This window comes from Moschus berezovskii, chromosome 19 (assembly GCF_049115385.1).
Source record: "Moschus berezovskii isolate FMDL1 chromosome 19, NW_MosBer_1.0, whole genome shotgun sequence".
NCBI lineage: Eukaryota > Metazoa > Chordata > Mammalia > Artiodactyla > Moschidae > Moschus > Moschus berezovskii.
This window is the reverse complement of record NC_142478.1, coordinates 17,636,829-17,659,389: the sequence shown is the minus strand read 5'-3', so window position 1 is coordinate 17,659,389 and position 22,561 is coordinate 17,636,829. Positions and strand designations below refer to the sequence as shown.

General features: G+C 45.5%; 1 protein-coding gene across 5 annotated transcripts in view; it reads left to right on the top strand.

Annotated features, from left to right (window-relative positions):
• Positions 1 to 1,331: 1,331 nt before the first annotated feature.
• The window catches only part of GAB1 (GRB2 associated binding protein 1), a 123,394-nt gene continuing 102,164 nt past the window's right edge, over positions 1,332 to 22,561 (top strand). For 4 of the 5 annotated variants that reach the window (XM_055405484.2, XM_055405482.2, XM_055405483.2 and 1 more), the window contains exon 1: positions 1,332 to 1,637. In XM_055405484.2, the coding sequence (XP_055261459.2) occupies positions 1,566 to 1,637 (72 nt within the window). In that variant the 5' untranslated portion in view covers positions 1,332 to 1,565. Of the gene's footprint in view, positions 1,638 to 19,947; positions 21,183 to 22,561 lie in introns of those variants that run through there. The other variant, XM_055405487.2, reaches the window with a different exon arrangement.

The window sequence follows — 22,561 nt, the reverse complement described above, 5'->3', positions numbered from 1 at the left end:
AAGCGCTCCCAGCACTAAGGCAAGGCTGCGCCGGGGACCAGCACACACCAGTGCGGGAGGGTCCGCTTCTATCCTCGCCTGCAGGCTGGTCGCCTTGGCGCGCGCCCAGCGACCTCGTCCTCCCGGTCTCTGCCCTTCAGTCTTGCGGGCAGGAACCCCGGGATCGCAGACTTTCCAGAGCGCGGTCTTCCTCCAGGCTGTTTCGCTTTCCACGATGTCAAGTACCCGCCCCCAACTCCCGATCTCCCGCACAGTACAAACTCCGAACTGACACTCGGCTGAGCCAAGATGGCAATCCACAGTCTTGAACCTTCGAATGGTCCTCGGTCGCCCGGGAACCCCAGATGGCGCGGCGTTACCCTCGGCGAGGCCTCGCCGCCTTCCTCGGCGACCGGCCCGCCGGGGGCTCCGGGATCCTCGGCCGCCGGGGGCGCCGAGGACCCCTCTCCAGCGTCCCGAACTACAGATCCCAGGGTGCCTCTGGGACTCCCGCGCCCTCCCTCGCTCGCGCCCTCCCTCTGCGCCTCTCCTCCTCCCTGGCCCTTGTTGTTTTGGCTGGAAGCGCTCCGGCGGAGTTTCAGAGAAAGTCTGGGCAGAAACCGGAGCCGGCCCGAACGTGGGAAGGGGAGGAGGAAAGAGAGGAAGAGGAGCCGGGAGGCCGGGAGAGGGAGGGATCGGGGCCGGGGGCCGGGCCGCCCAGAGCCCGCCGCGCGCCCTGGGGTGGGGGAGGCGGTGCGGGAGCAGCGCTAGGGGACGGGACGGTGGGCTTGGTCCCCGCCGCCGAGCAGCCCAGCGCCCCGTTTTTCGGCCGCCCTCCGCTTTCTCTCTCCCGCGGCGGCGGCCGGCGCGGACCCACCCTTCGGCGGGCCCTGCGCTCTGCCCAGCGACGCCGAGCCGGCGGCTCCCTCCGTGGCCCGGGACCAGCCCTGCGCCCGCTCACCGCGGGACCCCGGCGGCTTTCCCTTTCCTCGCCGCGGTCTGGGCGCCTCGGGGAAGTGACCCACCCGCCCTCCAGAAGGAGGAAGGAGGGGACAGCGCCGAGCGCAGCGAAACCCAGAGCTGGCCAGTCGGAGTGGGCACTGCGCGGGGGCATTGTGTGTGTGTGTGAGCGTGCGAGGCTGTGTGTGTGCGCGCGTGCAGCGTCGTGTCTGTCTCGGGGTGCGCTCTGGGAGGTCCCGGCCCGAGGGGGCGGAGTGCAGGGGGCCGAGGCTGGGGCTCCGCGCCGGGGCAGAGTCCCGTGGAGCCGGAGCGCAGCGGAGGCGGCCGGCGGGACGGCGCGCCTGGCGGCCGGGCGGGTGCACTGAAGGGAGGCCTGGGCATCTTCGGCCCGGCCGCGGCCCCTGCCCCGAGGTGTCGGCCTCGGCGGCTGTGCCCGCTTCTGCTCACGTCCGCGGACCTGCCTGCGGGGAAGAAACTCGACCACCAAGAGCCAGGGCGCCGGGGAGCCGGTCCGCCCCGTCCGCCTGGGGTGCGCCGCGGGAGAGCGAGGTCCCAGCCGCTGCACTGCCGTCCGGCGTCGAAGGTGCCGGGAGCGCGCCGGGCCCGGAGCACGAAAGGCGCGCACCATGAGCGGCGGCGAAGTGGTCTGCTCGGGATGGCTCCGCAAGTCCCCCCCGGAGAAAAAGTTGAAGCGTTATGTAAGTAGAGCTCGGCCGCCGTTACCCTCCCCGGGCGGCTCGCGTGCCGACTGCTCCTTCCCTTTCGTCCCCATCCCTTCCCTGTAGGCCCCTTCCCCGGCAGGCTGGGGACCCAGGCTGGACACTCATGCCCGGGCCTCCGCTTGGCCAGGCATCTTTCTTTCTCCAGATTGCAGACTGGAGAAATTTCTTTCTCCATCGGCCCTTAGGAAGGCCTGCTATGGCCAGCTGAGCGCCTGCTGCGTGTTTTTATTGTTCCTTTAGCAGGGGCGAGGGGGAGACCGTTCTCCTTTCGTTAGCCCTGCACCGAATTCTCAGGGGCTGCTGTGTAGTAAGTTTCCCGCACTGGGAAAACCGCGGAGGTGTTGAAACTCACCAGCCCTCTCTTTGGTCCGCCTTCCCCCCCAGCCTTCCCCACGGGATGGTTGCGGAAAGCGGACGGCAGACCTGGGAAGTTGGCGTTAGAGCCGAGCATCTCCAATCCGCTCCACCGAAAAGGAAAAAAAAAAGTTATTATGCGCCCTACCGTTTGCTTAGCGGGGGTCACACTTTCTCGGTTTTGAATCGAGGGACGTTGGAGTTTGGCCCGAGAGCCTTGGCAGTTTGCTGCAAGAGGAGGGCGCTGGGGGGAGCCTGATGGCTGGTGTTCGGGCGCCTTGGACACGCTGTCAAACCCCGTGGGAGGGGACAGCCGAGGCCAGTTAGGAGTTCTGTGTGTTATGGTCCTTTCCCAGGCCACCAGAGTTGCTTCGTGGTATTTGTGTAATTGATACAAGATGCTGATTATGTGTTAAACCGTTTTAGCCTTTAGGGGAAATATTCCTTGAAAGAACCAGCGTTACTGCAGCGAAAATCTGTGTCCTCTTTGGGGAGTCTGGGATCTTATCCCCTTCTCCCCCATTGATTCTTTTGTCGCTGCCCCCTGCAAAGGAAAGAAATGACACCTTTGCCCTGGCTTATGAAGCAAGTATTTGTCTAGTAAATTATGTCTCAAAATCTCAATGTATGCCCCCTTAAGTATAAATTTGCTAACGGGGAGAGTAATAATGGACCCTGTTTCTTGTGGAAGGATGTCTACACCCAATGCTGAGCTCGAGGTAACCCTGTTAGTCACTGTTTGCTTGCATAGAACGGAGTGAAGTGCAGTATTTAACTTCGCCCACAACTCACCAGTGAGTTTCTGGTTTACTTGCTGCCAGAATTTGCTATAGGCAAGCAGTTCTCCTTTAAAGGATTTGATGCCACAAATCCTAAGGATGTTCTTCAGAGATTTTTTTAATTCTTCCAAATCCCCTCTCTCCATCTATCACAGTTTGCCCAAGTATTCTGGTAAATATGGTAACTTTATTCTAAAAGTTGGGGCTAGAGGCAGTGTTTTTTTCAGCTGGGAGTTCTGTGTGTATGTGGGGAGAGGGTGTGGTTTGATGTATTTGTTTCGAGAAAGCACTGTTTAGGAAATGATTGATTCTTAGGGAAACTAAAGAACACTACATTAGCTGGAATAGGTAGTGGTAATAGAGATTTAATGCATTCTTTCACATGTTTGGTTTATGGCTCTCTCGAAAGGTGCCACACACTGGACTAGGGAACATAAAATTAAAAAAACAAAAAACAACAAAACCCAGTAGGAAAAAAGCCTTGTCTCTTGGGCTTGCAATTTAATGTACTACAAAAAATCAGCCCAAACAATTACATCTTAACTGGGACCAAGAAAAGAAAAATTCTCAATTTAAGAATTTTAATATTTCATCCGATCAGTACAACAGTTTTATGAGGTAGTTATTTGTCTAACAAATGAGAACACGATCTACAGAACCAGAGTGTACCAAAAGCAGGATTTGAACCCAGACCTGCCTGCCTGACTGGGTTTTAAAAGGTTAACGACTCTCATCAAGTTTAAGTGGTGCTCAGGCTGGGTCATGTGGATAGGACCTTTCAGGTTATGGCTTTCTGTGAGTCTGTGGATATAACATACAAGGAAGAGTGGACTGTGGATCAGAGGTGCAGTGCTGAAGAAACCCAGGACAAGCGTATGTAGAAAAGGAAGCCAGGTTCATGTCAATGTATGGCAAAAACCACCACAACTTTGTAAAGTAATTAGTCTCTAATTAAAATAAATAAATTAATTTTTAAAAAAGAAAAGGAAGCCAGCAGCTCCACGTGCTTTCTAATTGTGTGCTCAAGTTGAGCCCTTTGGCCATTTCATAGATGTTTTTAGGAACAAGCTCATGTAGACTGAAATCATAGGATACTTCAGAGGAACAGTGGGCTCCCTCAGTTGTCGTCGACTGAAGGCAGAATATGTCAAACGGCTGAGAGAGGCAGGGCACTAGGGTTTTCTTTCCACACTAGTCAGTCCATGGAGACAGCCCAGGAAGACTGTGGGGAGAGTGGCTGCCAAAATTGAGGGGTCCAAGAGAGTTACTGGAGTCTTATAAGCTAAATTGAGGCTTGTCTTTTATTTGCACTGTCAAGTTGATTGCCCAGAGGATTTTGACATTTCCAGATGATTGCTGTTTGGCTTGATATTCAGTATAGATAGTTTTGGCTAATACACCTTTACCCCTCAAAGATATAGACATATATATATATATGAATCTCCTGTGCTGGGTTTGGTTTTCATGTAAAATCTTTATTTTCTCGATGAAAGGAAATATTGTTGACCTCCCAATTGGCAAAATGTTGCTTGATAATGGTTTTGAATGAAGAAATTCTCTGTGATAAGATATCTTGGCTTCCTGGTACCATAATCGCTAAACGAGACTTCAGGGAGTTTGGGCATTGATTTTGGGGGGGAACACTTGGCCCAGAGGACTTTGATAGTTGTCTCACTGTTTTCCAGTATTTATAAGAGTAGTTCAAGCATTGATTAAGAGAATCCATCAGGGCTTTTTTAAGTGACAAAATATTGTTTTAGTTTTATCTCCAAAGTCATCTCAAGTTATGGCCCCAATGCATTCTACTTACAACTCCATTTTATGTTTGCTTTTTTTTTATTAGTCAGCAGCATTGTTTTTGCATATTAGTATGTTCATCTGCTATGGAAGTTTTTCTTGAATTTCATAAAAAGTGTGACAGTAACATAAAAGATAGTAAGAAAAAGACTAGTGAGCAGATTCTTCAGCCGCATTTTTAAAATAATTTTATTGGTTTGTTTATTTTTGACTATGCTGGGTCTTTGTTGCTGCAAGGGCTTTCTCTTCTTGAAGAGTGTTGGGGCAACTCCCCGGTTGTGGTGCGGGGACTTCTGGTGATGGCTTCTTTTATTGCAGAACATGGGCTCTAGGGGCACAGGCTTCAGTAGTTACAGCACCAGCTCAGTAGTTGAGACTCAGGCTCCAGAGCACAGGCTTAATAACTGTGGTGCATGGGCTTAGTTGTTCTGTGGCATGTGGGATCTTCCTGGATGAGGGATTAAACCCGTGTCTCCTACATTGATAGGTGGATTCTTGTCCACTGCGCCATCTGGGAATCCCTCTCCAGCCTTTTTGTCTCTCTCTCTTTTTCTTTCTATATTTATTTGCAAAAGGGTATGTATCTTGTATGTGTTTCATCCTCTATATTTTTTAAATATAGAATGGAAGTGAAGATTTTTCTGTCAGTTTTGCTGCTGCTGTGTTGCTGTTTTTGTCCTGTGTTATATATTAAACAGCTGTTTTCTTCCTCTGCTAGGGACCTGCATAGAATCAGATACAGATCAATGTCACCAAGGTTATAGAAACCAAGTAAAATCTTGATAGTATACACTCAACAGTGGCGCTCAGATTTTTAAAGAGTTGCTTAAAGACAAATCAACCATTTGAACTAATGATGAATTTTCATCAGCAGTTGAAATTGTTGCTGAGATAAAAGGTAAGTCTCAAAAACAAAGGACTGCTTCAAGCCAGCTGGCCATCCCCCTGTCTCTGCAGGGGGAGCTTCCCTATGGCCCACCTCAAGCCTGGACACCAAGTTTGGGCTCCTCCATGGCCCAGCTGTCCACCTTAGGCTAGTGTACACTCTCAGCAAGAGAGCCTGCATCTGGGCCAGGGTGAGGTGGCCTGCTAGTGGCCAGCCAGCTGGGGAGCAGGACCTCAGCTGGTTCCTGGGTGTGTAATCTATACCCAGCTTGGACTCCACTCTTCAGCTGTCAGTTTGTAGGATGGTGTCTGTCTGGACATGTGGTTCTGGGAAGGGGCTTAGAAACAGAAATAGCATCTTCCTCCGGGTGGGCACCTGCTATCTTACATGGAAGAGAGAGGCATAGAGAAGGCAAAATAGCACAATCTCCCTGCTCAGGGACAACCCAGGAGCTGGGCTAAGGTCCCTGCTCGGGAGTGTCACCACAGCAAAGAGGACCGTGATGTCTGGAAGCTCTTCCTGCCCTTTTTTTGGCAATCCCCAGTAGCAGTCAAACGATTCTGAAGTCTTTGCTTACAGTGGCTGAAGGAGCATCATGGTTCTTTTGAAGGAAATTTTTTCCTGCAATCCTCATGTTAGTGAACATTCAGATTTTGAATGTTTTCTTTTTACCTTTTCCGGTAATGCAGGAACTTTGTTTCTAGTAGCACACATCATCAACTAGCAATTACATTAAGTCTTTGTGAAAGTTGCCGTTGTTTAGTCTCTCAGTCGTGTCCAACTCTTCGTGACCCCATGGACTGTAGCCCGCCAGGCTCCTCTGTCCATAGGATTCTCCAGACAAGAATATTGGAGTGGGTTGCCATTTCCTTTTCCAGGGGATCTTCCTGACCCAGGGATCAAACTTGAGTCTCCTGCACTGGCAGACAGATTCTTTACTGCTGAGCCATCAGGGGAGCCTTATGAAAGTTAAGGATAGTTAATTCTTTGTTGTGCCTGGATTAGGGATAAGAGTTGCCGAATCCCTAAATCTGATTGTTGTCTTTTGGGATTCAAAATTACTCTTAGGAAGGTGTATTCATGTGGAGGGTAGTTTTAGAATTCTGTTTTTATTTTTTATTTTTAATTGATCATCTTTGAACAGAACCATGTGGCAAGAATTATACTTGGATAATCTGGATGACAGGAGAATTGGTTATTTCAGTGTGATTTGCCATAATGGGTCTTCTTAAAGAATATGAAAGAAATAAAATGTCAATGCGGTTTTAAGACTAAGCAAATTTCCGTATTTTGGAGAGGACGTAAACAATATGTAGATAAAGTCTTGATGATTTTCAGGTTGGGGGTGTCTAAGAGTAAGTGCCAGCACTCTTTATTTTCTCATAGAGACTAACACACAAGAAGGGACATCTTAGCAGGTGGATTACTACTGTATTTTTTAAAGGTTTTGGGTAAATTGTGCTATGGTAAGAGGGACTGAGTGTCAGGACCCAGAATTTGCCAGGGTTTTGCCACTATTCACAAGACCTTTGGATCCTCATGTGAACTTTTGACTCTCAGTTTCCTTATCTGTAAAATGGGGAAGGAGTGGGCAACACTATTTAGATCTATTTAGAATCTATTCATTCTAAATTCTCTTAGTATCTAATGTTCCTCTTCTCAGACGTTTCCTTGGGAGGGAGTGGCAGATGCGGAGCTTCTCAATAGGCCTCCTTTTTGGGGGGAAATAAATCTTAAATTTTTTGTTCATCTTAAATGTCTAGTGAATATATTAGAACTGCAGAAGCAGAATTCTTTGGGGACCCTCCAGCCCTTCCCTTAATGGAATGAAGGCTTACTGAGCCCAAGGCTGCCGAGTGCCTGTGCTGGGTGCTGTGTCTATTCAGAGTGGAGGCTCACCAAGTGTCTGTTGACTGAATTAATAAAGAGGTATCTCTGGAGCTTTTGTAAATCTGCCTTGTGTGGCATCCAGCAGAGGGAAAGGCCCAATCCCTTCCCATAAGGAGTTTCTAATCTTTGTGAAGACAAGCTGTAAATGCATGTTGCTTTCAATCGTTTTACAGGAGCTATGTTTATAAGGCCATATAGGATGAATTGTCAAGTGGTTGATACAGACAGTAACTGCTTAAGAGTTCAGACTAGAGGGGAGGGAGGTGGAGCCAGTCAGGGAAGACGTCAGGAGTGAATTTCAGCCTCTATTCTTGGAAGAATCCAGGTGCTGCTGACAGAAATAGCAAAATCAGAAGGGAAGCCTGGTTTGAAAGGAAGAACAGGGACTTGGTTTGAAATTCAGACATCCCAGCAAGAAGGACGGAGCACCTCCGTTTCACGCGTGGAGTTTGGACATCAGCTGTAGTTTGCAGTTTGAGAAGTTTCAGTTTCTGCCAAGACCTCATGCTGCTGATGGGCTCCTGACCACCAGTGAATTTTCTGTCCCAGGCGAGAAACAAACCCAACAGCTCCACTTGTCCGTCACCTGAACTTATTAAAATTCCAAGAGACATGTGTTATTTAAGATTTCTTTATGTCTGTTTGGAAGTAAATAATTCATGCTGGCAAGCATTTCGTTTACAGCAGAGAGGGAGCATGTTCTGGTGGGAGGGAGAATAAAAGAGCCTTTCATTCTTTTGCCTCAGGGTTCCCGCGGGAGGGCCCAGGCTGCCTTGGGCTAGCGTCTTATTTTGGACTTTGGAAGCCATCTTAGCTCAGCTGTGTGAGTGCCAGCCAGCGCTGGAGGAAAAGAGAAGAACCCCATTGGATCACACGAACCCCCCTCCTGACTGTGGATGGAAGGGTTTCTCCCATTTCACATTCCTTGCATTAATATGGTGGCTCACTTCCCCCAAGTGAGAGCTCCATCTGAATCTGCCACTTGAACTGGGATTGAAGTGACAAGGCTTCAGTGCTTCTATCTCAGTCCACGAATGTACAGGAAACTTATCAAGACCCAGGTCTCTTTCTGCTCCCCCTCTTAGGCAACAGGCACAAATAAAATCAGCGTTCTTCTTTAGATTACTCTTGGGGAAAAGTGGCTCGTTATACCATGGATTTCCGCGGTCCTTAAATAAGTAGCCTCTTCATTTGCCAACGCTGGGGGAGCCCTAATGAAGTGGAGATGGAGATGCAGGCCTGTGGAATTACTGGGGAAAGGCATTTTAGGAACTGGAAAACTTTTTCCCATTCTAGGCTTGTCTGTGTGAGCACCTCACCTCCTACAAGAATGCATTAACTGGGAAAGAATCTTGTATATTTTAAGCCATTCTTTTATTTATGGAAGCAAAATGCTCCCTTACTGAAAAGTTCTCATTGCTGAATGCATATAAAGTAGAACCCAATAGCTTTTGACCCTCCCACAGCCTGCTATTAAAAAAAAGAAAAAGTTAAGACTCTGCTCCGAAATGCATGCTTGGTCGTTATCTGGGTTACATTAGCCCTTGAAGCATTCTGATTACAACTTGTAGCTGCCAAGCCCTGTCCTGCAGTGTTATCTGGTACAAAAATTTTCCATGCGGTTGTTTTTAGCAGAGCTACTATATGCAAACTGCACGTGAAGATGTGAATTGCAAAGAAATAGAGCTGCTAGGAGGGGAAATGTGAGTGATCTTACTTTTTTTTTCTACCCTTTAACTATTCTTTCTGTATGTTTCGGAGATTTTTATCATATTTCCAAACTGAGTTTTATTTTTATACACTGGAAAGAATGCCAAATTTACCACGAGTTTTTCGTTTGGTGGTAGTTGTTTTTTTCTCCCAGCTTTTTTCTTTGAATTCATACTTGGCCTAGGTAATTCCCTATGTGTTCAAAACAAAACAATATCCTAAAAGGAAAAAAACAAATGGCTACATTGTTCCGTGAATTAAAAACAATATACCGACAGTCCAAACATTTCTCTTCAATGTAAAACTCTTTACTCATTTTTTTCTTTAAGGAAGAAAAATACTAAACTTTGCTTTAACTATCCAGCTTCATTGTTTTTCTTTCCCCTTTTTATTTATTTTCCTTTGTCTTGATTCATGTCGTTTAAATTTTTCTGGAAAAGTTTTATACATAGTTCTTTAAGAATATCACACATGGAAAAAGAAAGCATTACAATTGCATTTTACTTTTCATCCTCTGGTTGGAAGCGAGGGGTGGAAAATGTTAATTAATAATAAGGGTCTGTAACTGACTTTCTTGTTGCTTGGTTAAATTGCATATTTGTCGTTATTGCCTAGAGATATCTAGCTCTTATATAAATAAGCAGGTAAACATAATTGTAGTTGAGGCTTGCTTTTGTGAAATACAGAATGCAAGGCAGCAGCATCAGGGCATGGAGAACTCTGTTGTCATTTTTATTGCATTTAATATTCTGTAATTAGTATTTCGTGTTCCATATTTATCATAATTAATCAGTTGCGTTACCTGTTGCTATAGAACTTTACCTGCTAACTTTTTTAAGTGGGCACAAGGTAGGAAGCACTCTTTCCCACAGGAACACGAGCCTCTTGCTCACGTCCCCTTTGTTTCCACTTTTCCTCTGTAGTAGAAGCCTCACCACCAACATCACAAAGTATTCAGCTCAAAATCCTTACACACACGTTCTTTTACCTTTCCTCTGAAATGCGGGGGGGGGGTTATTTATGTCCTGTTATGTGGTAATCAAGACTAGGAATCAGAGTGTTCCAGCCAGCAGGTTGATTGTTTTCCTCTCCCAAAATACACTTTTTAGTTACGACTGTTGGGAAATGCAGTTAGGCTACTTTCTGACTAGCCGGACTCCTCCCTGAAATGACTACCTAGTTAAAGAATTAAGTACCTGCTGCGCTTTCTCACCCCAGTCTGTCACACATTTCGATCAGTGCCTAAGCCAGAGTCATCGTAGCCAAGATGAAAGTGCTTCTGATTGGGGATGACCTCCTGATTTGGGGGAAAGACGTGCTTTAATCTTTGTCTCTTAGAGGAGAGAGACTTGGTAAAATACTACCCCAAATGTTTTGAATTCCACTGGTGTTACCTAGAACTTGATGAAGAAGGCTCTTGGGCTAGGAAGTAGTATTTGAAGTGGTCTTCTCTGGTGGCTCAGACGGTAAAGAATCAGCCAGCAATGTAGGAGATCTGGGTCTGATCCCTGGGTCAGAAAGATCCCCTGGAGAAGGGAATGGCAACCCACTGCAGTATTCTTGCCTGGAGAATTCTATGGAGAGAGGAGCCTGGCGGGCTACACTGCCCATGGGGTCGCACAGAGTAGGACATGACTGAGCGACTAACACACACACACACACACACACACACACACACACACACACACACACACACACACACACCCTCTGGCAAAGTTATAATTGACCCCCAAGTTGTGTAGGAGGATTGGATTTTACAAGTTCTCCCTGACAATTTCAGATTTAAATGGTTGAAGTTTTGGGAAAAGGTAAAAGGAAATACTGAGCAAGTAAGAATGTGGAATATTTGAGAAGTTAGTTTGTTCCTGGTGATGCCGTTGTGCTTGCATGCTCAGTCGTGTCTGATTCTTTCAGGACCCCATGGATTGTAGCCTACTAGGCTCCTCTGTCCGTGGGATTTTTCCAGGCAGGAAAACGAGTGGGTTGCCATTTCCTACACCAGGGATCTTCCCAACCCAGGGATTGAACCCTGGTCTCCTGCATCTCCTGCATTGACAAAGTGAAGTCACTCGGTTGTGTCCGACTCTTTGCGATCCCATGTACTATAGCCTACCAGGCTCCTCTGTCCGTGGGATTCTCCAGTCAAGAATACTGGAGTGGATTGCCATTCCCTTCTCCAGGGGATCTTCCCAACCCAGGGATCGAACCCAGGTCTCCTACATTGCAGGCAGATGCTTTAACCTCTGATCCACCAGGGAAGCCACTGAGCCACCTGGGAAGCTGGTGATGCTGTTACATAAAACCAAAGCCATTTGAGTAATCTTCCCAGGGCATCTAGGTCATTTACCTCTGAACAAAAATGCACAAAGTTAAATTCATGCTATAGAACAGTATTCTTTCTTCCTTCTCTTCATTTAAACAGTGAAATAGTCCAAATGGGAAAAGCATACCTGGCGTATTTATAGTTTTCGCATATTTTTTCCTGGATGATTTTCATAACGACCCATAGTATATGCAGTAGAAGATGGGTACACATGATCTATTTACAAAGAAAATTGTGGCTTCATCTATCATTCTTTGGTGTTTGTAATAGGATATTAATTTCCAGAGGACAAAGATGGCATTTGTTCTCTGCGTCTGAAATGCACAGTGTGGTACCTGGCACAGTCTTTTGAATAGCATGACCGAGTGATTGTCAAATTTTAAGCCTGAAATTATAAATCATCTAGTTCAATGTTTCTCAACCTTTTCTAGCCTATTTTTCTATCACGTGTTATTTGAGTATCCAGTGGTTTTTAATCCAGTTTTATTTTTTATGACTTGCATTACAAAAACAATCCGCTGTATTGAGTATCTTTCCCAATTACACTTATCTCCTTCTTCCCTAGCGGAGAGTTCAGCCTCCTCTTTTTACAGGAATTGGCCTCAGGGAGACTTCATTGATTTGTCCAAGGTCATACAAGTTAACCAGCTGTTCTGGCAGGGCCAGATCTCTTACTTCAGAGGTCAGGCCCTGCAGTCCTTGGTGGAATGCTGGCTGAGAATAAGGCCTCAGGAGGAATTCAGGAGAGGCCCAAGAGCGCACTGCTTCCACCTTACGGGAGTTCACATGCTGCTGGGGACATAGAAGGCGCTGGGTAACGCAAATTATGCTACGATCAGTGATGTGTGGTACCAGGCTCTAGAAGAATTCAGCCGAGGGAGGTGAGTTCAAGGACTCAAGGAAGGTTTTATGAAGGGGTCGAGAGAGATTTCACCAGGACCGGAAAAGGTGGATTTGGTTTTCAAAGACAGGGCTAGGGTGCGGCTGCTTCTGTGCCTGCCTTTCCCAGCCAGACTCACGGGTGGGTTGTGTCCACCGCCTCTTCCTTACCTGCCGCTCATCTCGTAATGGAATACAGCCCGGGTCTTTTCGTGTCCCTTCTTATCTAACTGATTCCCACTGAGGTCTGGACGTTTTGTTTTTATTTGTTTGCTTACTGGCTGCTCTGGGCCTTGGCTGCTGCGCGCAGGCCTTCTCCGGTGTGGGGAGCAGGGCTACTCTTCATTGTGGATCACAGGCTTCTCATTGTGGTGGCTTCTCTCGTTGCGGAGCACGGGCTCTGGGGCTTCGGGAGTTGAGGTGTGCAGGCCTTGTAGTTGTGGCACATGGGTTTAGTTGCCCCTTGGCATGTGGCATCTTCCTGGACCAGGGACTGCACTTGTGTCCCCTGAGTTGGCAGATGGATTCTCAACCACTGGGCCACCAGGGAAGTCCGATCTGAACTTATTAATTCCTGTTTTTCGTGGCTCTCTTGACTCCATTGTTGGAGATGGTCAGTCCATCTTCTCAATGTATGCTCTTCCCTGTGCCTTCCTGATGTCAGGCTCTGGTTTCTGGAAGTGTTGGTGCTCCTAAGGGTTCTAGTGTCAGCTAGCCCTGGCTGATCTCTTCTCTCATGTCATGCTGCTAATAGTGTTCATCCATTGGGACTTCATGAACCTTTCTGAAAATGTGGTAATAGTTCTATGTTCTTCATTTTCAGAGTTCTTTTTTTTTCTTTCCTGCCTGACTTGCGCCCACATCGTGGTAGTTGTTCAGTATTTTTTTAATGAAATGTAGTTGATTTACAGTTTTGTTACTTTCAGGGATACAGCAAAGTGATTCAGTTATACATATTGAATGTATATATATATATTCTTTTTCAAATTATTTCCCATTATAGGTTATTACAAGATATTAAGTATCGTTGCCCATACTATCGGAGAAGGCAATGGCAAGCCACTCCAGTACTCTTGCCTGGAAAATCCCATGGATGGAGGAGCCTGGTAGGCTGCAGTCCGTGGGGTCGCTAAGGGTCGGACACGACTGAGCGACTTCACTTTCACTTTTCACTTTCACACATTGGAGAAGGAAATGGCAACCCACTCCAGTGTTCTTGCCTGGAGAATCCCAGGGACGGGGGAACCTGGTGGGCTTCCGTCTATGGGGTCACACAGAGTCGGACACGACTGAAGTGACTTAGCAGCAGCAGCAGCAGCAGCCCATACTATACAGTAGGTTCTTGTTGGTTATCTATTTTATATATAGTAGTTTCCATAAGAATTGATGCTTTTGAACTGTGGTGCTGGAAAAGACTCTTGAGAGTCCCTTGGACAGCAAGGAGGTCAGTCTTAAAGGAAATCAATCCTGAATATTCATTGGAAGGACTGATGCTGAAGCTAAAGCTCCAATATTTTGGCCACCTGATGTAAAGAGCCCACTCACTGGAAAAGACCCTGATGCTGGGAAAGATTGAAGGTGGGAGGAGAAGGGGATGACAGAGGATGAGATGGTTGGATGGCATAATCGACTCAATGGACATGAGTTTGAGTAAGCTTCAGGAGATGGTAAAGGACAGGGAAGCCTGTTGTGCTGCAGTCCACGGGATCACAAAGAGTCAGACACGACTTAGCAACTGAACAGAAGTGTCCCTAGAATTCTTGCAAACTGACGCACAAACCTTATTGTCTTCTTGCATGTTTCCGAACCTTTTTAAATCCATCTATAGATCTTAAAGTCCAATTTCAGCCCTTTTCTCACTCCTCATCCATGGCTCTGATGGGTTAGTAGATCCCTAACTGCTTCGACCCCCACAGCAATGCAGAGCCGTGCTCACCATCCTCTCCCTAAATCTGTCCTCTTGTCCTGCTGTTCCTCTCTCTACGTCAGTCACGCCACCTTCCCTGCAACCCTCATCTCCCCTCCGGTTTAAACCAGATGGTTTTCTTTGTTCTCTCCTTCTCCACACCCAGGGACCAAATCCTGTCTGTTTTATCTTCCAAAGATCTCTTGACTTTTTGACCTAAGTGTTGCCTAAGCTGTCTTTTTGCCTTTCTGCGGGATTTTTGCAATAGCCAGTCCACCGCCTGGCTCCATCCTTCCTGAGTCGCTTCAGTTGTGTCTGACTCTTCACGACCCCAGGGGCTGTAGCCCGCCAGGCTCCTCTATCCATGGAATTCTCCAGGTAAGAATACTGGAGGGGTTGCCATGCTCTCCTCTAGGGGACCTTCCCAATCCAGGATTCAAACCCATGTCTTCTGCATCTCCTGCACTGCAGGTATATTCTGTACCACTGAGCCACTGAGGAAGCCCATCTCTACAAATGCATAGATATTAATATAGTGATATCTATTGACATATAGATATTTGTTGTTTGGTCACTAAGTCGTGTCTGACTCTTTGCAACCCCACGGACTGTAACCCTCAGGGCTCCTCTGCCCAGGGAATTCTCCAGGCAAGAATACTAGAGTAGGTTGCTGTCTCCTCCTCCAGGGGATCTTCCCGGCCCAGGGATCAAATCTGTGTCTCTTACATCTCCTGCATTGGCAGGTGGGTTCTTTACCACTAGTGCCACCTGGGAAGCCCATCCAAACTCTTCATCAGGGCAGCCAGCACAGCCTTTCTGAAACCCAGATCTGATCATCCGGGTTTGAGGCTGCCCTGCAGGGCTCCTTTTCCTCGGAGGAATGCTCACACCCTCTCTTGCCTGGCAGGGCACTCTGCGATGTGGGCTCTGCGGGGACTTCCTTCTCTGTCACGCGTCACGCTTCAGTTGCACTGAACTTCCAGGTCCCCACTTGGCCTCGTGATCGGTCACCCTGTCCTTGACCGGCACTGTGTGCTTCTCTCTGCCAGGAATTCCTGGCCCCACCCTCTCTGCCTCCACTCCCAGGCTACCCCTGGAGCTTCCCCTGAACTCCCCTCTACCAGCATCCCTCATCCATGCAGACCCCGTGGACCCAGAGTATCTGTTTTGTTCTCCTTTGATGCTTGGTCATTCCTGCAGCACAGCACTCATCACCACAGATTGCACTTGTTTGTTTAATTCCTTGCTGCCCATTTAGAGGCCAGGTCCACGTAATTTATTCATGAGCCCCTGGTACTTTTGCCCTTGTGGGTTCCCTTCCCCCCCAAAAAAAAGAAAAAAAATTTTATTTTGCAATCATGTCCAGATAAAGATGAATATATTCCAAGGTGGATTTATTAGTAGGTAGCCATTATTCTTATGATGTTCATTTTTTTATTCTGATTTTTTAAAAAATCCTATTAAGACACTTTTCATGGGCTCCTTAAAGTCTTATGGGCTCTAACACTTGGTGACCTGTGCCTGATGGATACCTTGGCTTTGTTAAGCGAACAGAAATCCTCTGGTGATAAAGTAGACAGCTGATTGATTGTGACTAGGACAGACGAGAAGCCCCCTCAGTTATTTTCTTATGTGGCATGTTTGTGGTGGTTTGAATAGCTCCCTAACATATTATGATTGTATATTATAGTCACTGGTAATGGAAAAATATATTTTAAAAACTAGATTCGTGGAATTAAGAGGCATATATGTATGTATGCATGTGTGTGTTATTTAACTTATATGTCGACACCATATTAAAAAGCAGAGACAGTACTTTGCCAGCAAGGGTCCATCTAGTTAAAGCTATGGTTTTTCCAGTAGTCATGTATGGAATGGATGTAAGAGTCCCTTGGACTGCAAAGAGATCCAATCAGTGAATCCTAAAGGAAATCAGTCCTGAAAATTCATTGAAAGGACTGATGCTAAAGCTGAGACTCCAATCCTTTGGTCACCTGCTGTGAAGAATGGACTCATTGGAAAAGACTTTGATGCTGGGAAAGATTGAAGGCAGGAGGAGAAGGGGCCAAGAGAGGATGAGATGGTTGGATAGCATCACCAACTCGATGGAGATGAGTTTGAACAAACTCCGGGAGTTGGTGATGAACAGGAAGCCTGGCTTGCTGCAGTCCATGGGGTCACAGTCAGATGTGACTGAACTGATTGTGTGTGTGTTAGTTGCTCATTTGTGTGTCCAACTCTTTGTGACCCCATTGACTGTAGCCCTCCAGGCTGCTCTGTCTATGGAATTTTCTAAGCAAGAATACTGGAGTGGGTTGCCGTTTCCTTTTCCAGGGAATCTTCCTGACCCAGTGATTGAACCTGGGCCTCCTGTGTTGTAGACTGATTCTTTACCATCTGAGCCACCAGGGAAGATCATTCATATATATTTAAAAGCAAAAATCATGAGATCTTTATGATGTCAAAAATATGGTCCTCAAGCTAATTCACTAATACACACAATTTCCCATGATGTGTCTGTGTACAGCAGTGACTTTTAGTACTAGTGGGATGGTGATTTGCCCCACTGGGAACATTTGGCAATTTCTGGAGGAGATGTTTTTTGGTTGTCACCACTGGGGGTGCTACTGGTGGCTGGTTGGTTGAGGCTGTAGGGTATGGTTTGTGTGCTCAGTCATGTTTGACTCTTCGCAACCCCATAGACTGTAGCTCACCAGGCTCCTCTGTCCATGGGGTTCTCCAAGCAAGAATACTCCAGTGGGTTGCCATTTCCTCCTCCAGGGATCTTCCCAACCCAGGGACTGAACCCAAACCTCCTGTGTCTCCTGCATTGGCAGGTGGATTCTTTACCTCTGAGCCACCTGGGAAGCCCTGGTTGAGGGAGAGATGCTGCTAAACATCCAGCAGTGCATGGGACAGCCATTGTGACCAAGAATGCCCCAGACCCAGATATCAACAGGGCTGAAGTTGGGAAAGAGTCACGTAGAGGAATCCTTCATAAAACCTGGTTCCGACAACTGTATAATTCACTTACTTTATTTCCCCATGTTTCCTTTAAAAGCCGTAATACAGATGCAGGAGTGTGTTGCAGCCCTGGACACAGGCACTTCCTTTTCTGGCTTTAACAAGATTGAGAAAAAGCCATTTAGATGGCTGAGCTGTAGATCCCCCAGAGTTTGGGTCTGTGCAGCCCTGTCACAAGGGTTCCAGTGAGAGACATAAATCTTTCTTCCATGATACATGGTCTATTATCATTTATATCATCCCCCCAAATACAGGTTTGTTTGTTTTTTTTCTTTCTGTGCTGATCCTAGCTGGAATATAACCAATTGTTGTCTGGGTGGGGAGGGGGTTGCTGAGTCATTTATTCATGCTTTTTATTACCTCTTGGCTTGAATATCACCCTTCATTGTTCACAAGCCGCTCAGCTTGTTTACTTTTTATAAATTACATGTAATCAGTCCCCTTGCAGGTCTGGCTACTGTAATTGGCAGCAGCCACGGAGCAGGGCCGACGAGCCTGCATTTGTGCTGAGGTCTCAGTTAGCTCAGTCTCCACACTTCTTGCTGCTTCCATCTGTATTTCAAAAGGAAGGAGATCAGAACTACCATGCTGCTCTGTCTTCTCGGCCGCTCTGATGGCACGTGTTTATATAGTCCCGTAGAGTCCCTGTGTCCTTTGGTGCAGGAAGAATCAAGGGTTTGGGGGCAGTGGTCCTCAAGCTTTCGTGTGCAGACCAATCACCTGGGTGACTTCTGAAATAAAAATTCTGCAGCCCTACCCCGCTTTTGAAACGTTTAGTAAATCTCGGTAGAGGCCCGGAAGTCTGCATTTTCTGATTCACATCCCTGCTGATTCTGATGTAGGTGGTCTTTAATGTACACTCAGAGAAATGCTGAGTTAGCATGGAGAAAAAAATGCGAGAAGAAAGAAAATCCCATGGAAGTAAATGTGTATAGAGAGTGGGATAGACAGGCAAGAATCAAAACTCAGAAAGGAACTTCTACCTGTTTTCTGTGAGATGAGGGCAATATGCTTGATGCTTTTTAAAACTGTGTTTAAAAAATAAATAATATAATAAAAGAAAAAATATATGGTGTTTTCCTGCAGTGATTTTGATCAAACCCTTCTCGATGACAAAAGTGAAAGGGAATTTTTGGAAAGGTTAGAATATGAGAAGGTACCTAACCATTGCCAAGAAACTCAAAGATATTACGAAATCAAGGAAGCTATTGTGTAGGTATCGATTTGAAAAAGAATGTGCATTCCTGAATTGAGTTTTCTGAATGGCTTAGAGACTCAGAGGAGAGGTGACAGAGGATTAACTCCTTGCCAGAAGTTCTGGTTTTTCTGGTTATTGGATCTGAAAGCATAATATTAATGTACAGTCCAGATTTTCTGGGATAGTTCTAATTTCAGATATTTTTCCCATTGTTGTTATAGTACATGTCTGGTTTGCCCTAATTTTTGATTAGTTGAGACGTGGTTGGTTTGTAAAAGGGCCTTAAAATAGTTCTGCTTGACTACGGTTTTGTTTTCAAATTTCTGTCTCTCTCTCTCCCTGTGTGTAATGTGTATATTCTATTTCTTTGAACCTAAACTGGACCATCATCAGTTTTTGTTAAATCCTTCCTACCTCTGCTGTAACCACCTTTTCATCAAGGTGTCCTTCTTTGCGTTTACTTTACCCTAACCAGCTGTGTGCCAAAGTGCTCGTGTTTCCACTCTGGGAACCCGGATTGTGCTGCGGTCTTTTCACCACCCTGAGCTGGCTGACCTTTCCTCCTCCCTTTCTTTCCCCCCAACCTCCTCACGCTCTTCCTTCGCTTCATTTTCTTCCTCCAGAACCCTTCAGCCTCTCAGACACTCTGTCCATCTGCCCGCAAGATCTTAGAGAATCTTCCCATCTGCTTTGTAAGTGTTTAGTATCATTATTGTTATTAAATGAAGTGTCTACCACACCCTTTCATTGCACTGAGAGTTCAAGTTCAAGTACGTTGAGTTAGTAGATCACTTTGTTCCCGAAGTGAATTGAAGGACTGTGGCTGGCTGGTGGAGGGGTCCTGGAACCAGCTTCTACCAAGAAAAGCTAGACTACTGTGACTTCTGTCCTGAGTGAAGAATTGAAGGCCGGCCTCCTGACTTGTTCTTTTTATTCCAGGTGACCTTACTGTCTTGCTTTTCTGAGTTTTAAATCCATATACTTGGAAGACCTCTTTTCTTAGGAGTCTCTTGATATTTCTAGTTATTTTTTCTAGAACTTATTCTAACCCATATGTTGTTTAACATAGTGGTAGATGTTTCCAATGAATATTTAAATTTGCTGAAAACAAGTATAAATGCTTTTAGGGAGAACCACAACATTTAAGTAGTCATCCAAGAGCAGTGTAAAAACAATACATAGCTTGTAAATTTTCAGTGGGAGTCTTTTAACTTAAAAATTTCCGGTTTGGGTTCAGCATATAGGAAAAAAAAAGTTATAAATTATTTATTAAAAAGTTATGAAATACTAGCAGAAGTTGTAAAATATTAGGTAAGTAGAGGTATTGCCCTTTGCTTAAGTTACTAAAGGGAGATGTCTTTTCAGAATTAAATAAGACATTATTAAACTGAATATACATATTTAAGTTCTAATGATTTTATATTTAAATAGAAAATGCTTAGATTAACGTAAAATTCATAGGATGTTGGTACTTTGTTTCTGTGTTTCAAGATATGATTTTTATTTAGTGCTCAGTTCTGTTCAGTCGCTCAGGTATATTTAAAAGTTTAGTGTCTCCTTACTGATTTTAGTGATTCTTAAACAACTAAAAGATAAATATTTTATGATAGGTTTTATGTACACTAAATATTTTAGCAAGTGTGATTTTTATTCCTAAGCTAGAGAAATGGTTGTATGTTGAGAAACCCATGTTCTTATTAACTAAGGGATGTTGGAAGATGGATATGGAAGTATTTTTAATGTTTCAGATAAAGCTCTAGACTTGCAAACATTCCTGTTTGTAGAGAGTCTGTTGTGTTTCTAAACCATAATTTTCCAGAGCAGAACAAAATTTCATAACTTTGAGATCTTTATTGAAATACTTAAGGAGAAGAAAATGACTCACGGATGGTAACTTTTCTTGAAGTAGTGAAAGGAGAAAAACCTAACTACTGATCCCATTCTCAGTGAGAAAAATGAGGACCTAGGGAATTGAGGCCAAGGAAATAGCCCAGGTTGAAGGCCAGTTGGTTTCAGCAGGCAGAGGAAGTCATGGACACAGATTTCCTGACAGGCAGCCACATCTGCATCTTCATCGTGCCGTTGTGCTTTCCAAAATTCGAGCATTTTAGCTGCCCAGGAGAGCTGTGACTATATGATAGGTTCAGCCCAATTTCTTACTTTTTTTTTTAATTGTAAAAAAAATCCTCACATGACATAAAATTTACCCTCTTACTAATTTCTAAGTACACTGTGCAGTAATGTTAAGTGTATTGACATGGTCGTGCCACTGCAGTCTCTTTTTGCTTATCCGTCTTGTCTCTGGAGCCTTGAAAACATCTGAAGGGCCTTTAGATCGGCACCGTTTGGGAAGGCCTGCACCTCACCTGCATCTGCTCCTTCCTTGTACTGCGTGTGTGCTCAGTCGTGTCCGACTCCTTGTGACCCCATGGACTGTAGTCCACCAGGCTCCTCTGTCCGGGGGATTCTCCAGGCCAGAATACTGGAGTGGGTTGCCATTTCCTCCTCCAAGGGATCTTCCCGACTCAGGGATTTAACACGAGTCTCCTGCATAGGCAGGTGGATTCTTTTACCACTGAGCCACTTGGGAAGCCCTCCTTCCTTGTAGTAGGAAGTTAATTGTGTGGAATTTGCTCACCTGATCCCCACAGATGATACTACTTCATTGCCCATTGGAAATCCCACGCCCCTTTCTGCCCCAGAGGAAAAATTCCTTCCTGATTGTAGAGTCTGTGCTCAGTTTAATCTTCAGCATATGAGCGTGAGTCACCCTGGGTAAGTATGTAATCCCATTTATACCTTTCTTCCAACCTCCCTTTAATTTTTAACTTAAGATACTGGATGCTGATTTCCTGTGTAAGGCCCGGTGATTTGGGGACTAATTTCGGGCCCAGGCGATGTTGAGATTTTTTTGGAACTGGCACTTTCCATTCTGCTGACAGTGAAGCTGCCTGGCCTGTTTTAATATTCAGACTATGTGTGGAATGTCTGTGTGGATGAAGCAACAAGTTAAAACTTTTTGGGAGGCAGGAAGAAAGGGGAATGAAACTTTTTAGGTATTCGGATTTTGTGGGGGAAATTTAGAGATTTTTAGAATACAGGCTAACCAAAAATAAGTGGCTGTTTGGTTTTGTGATTTCTTTGAGTATACAAAGGAAATACTTGATGTTGGGCTAAAGAGCTAGTGTTGATGACGTTTATTAACTGATAAATTAACAAATTAGTAAACCTGCCTGTGATTTCCAGTTATTATCTTTCCCAATGTGTAATCACTAATTCTGTTTCTTCATTTGTGGAATCAAACATATGCCACTGGGAAGTAGTTTTTCTTTAATTAATTTTTATTGGAGTATAGTTGCCTTACAATGTTGTGTTAGTTTCTATGGCACAGCAAAGTGAATCAGCCATGTATACATACATTCCCTCTTGGTTTTGGATTTTGGAGAGTTGCTTTTAAAAGAATACTCGTAAAGCACCTTGGACTCTTTAAGGCATCTTGGAATCTTTAAGGTATTTTGAATATGGTACTGAAAGAATGTAAATCATTAATGCTTATATTTTTATACTCAAGAATATGGGAGTGGGAGTGAGTTGACCATTCAAAATATTCCTTTTGAAAGACAACCTACATTTGAGCAAAGCCATTCTCCCTAAGTGCTTGTTTTAAATTGGCAGTCAACTTAGCCAACAGTCAGTAATCTCACTTAGCAAGTGTTTGGCACACCTGTTTTAACCTGCACAGGTTCAGTTCACACAAAGAAAGGGAGGGTGGGGTGACGTGATGGGAGCACCCTGGTAGCCTCATTAACATATTTGGAATAACTATTTGAATATTTGCCAGCTGAGCCAGGCAACCTGGAGGCCTGCCAAGTGAGCCATGGGAATTTCTGGGAGGAGTGTGGAGATTGGAGCATGTAAAATGTTTTTCTTTTTGGAGGGGCAACATTTTAGACGATGCTGTTTAGGATACTTCCCTTACCCTCTGAACAAAATAACTCTTTTTCCTCGCCTTCAAATTCTGCAGAAATTTCTCTATCCACCACCTTTTTGCCTTTTTTTAGAACAGTACTGTAGGACTTGTCTGACAAATAGCTTTTGGTAATCTCTCCAGGGTGAGTTTGAGTTCCTGCTCTGCCTGGGTTTTGTTTCTGCAG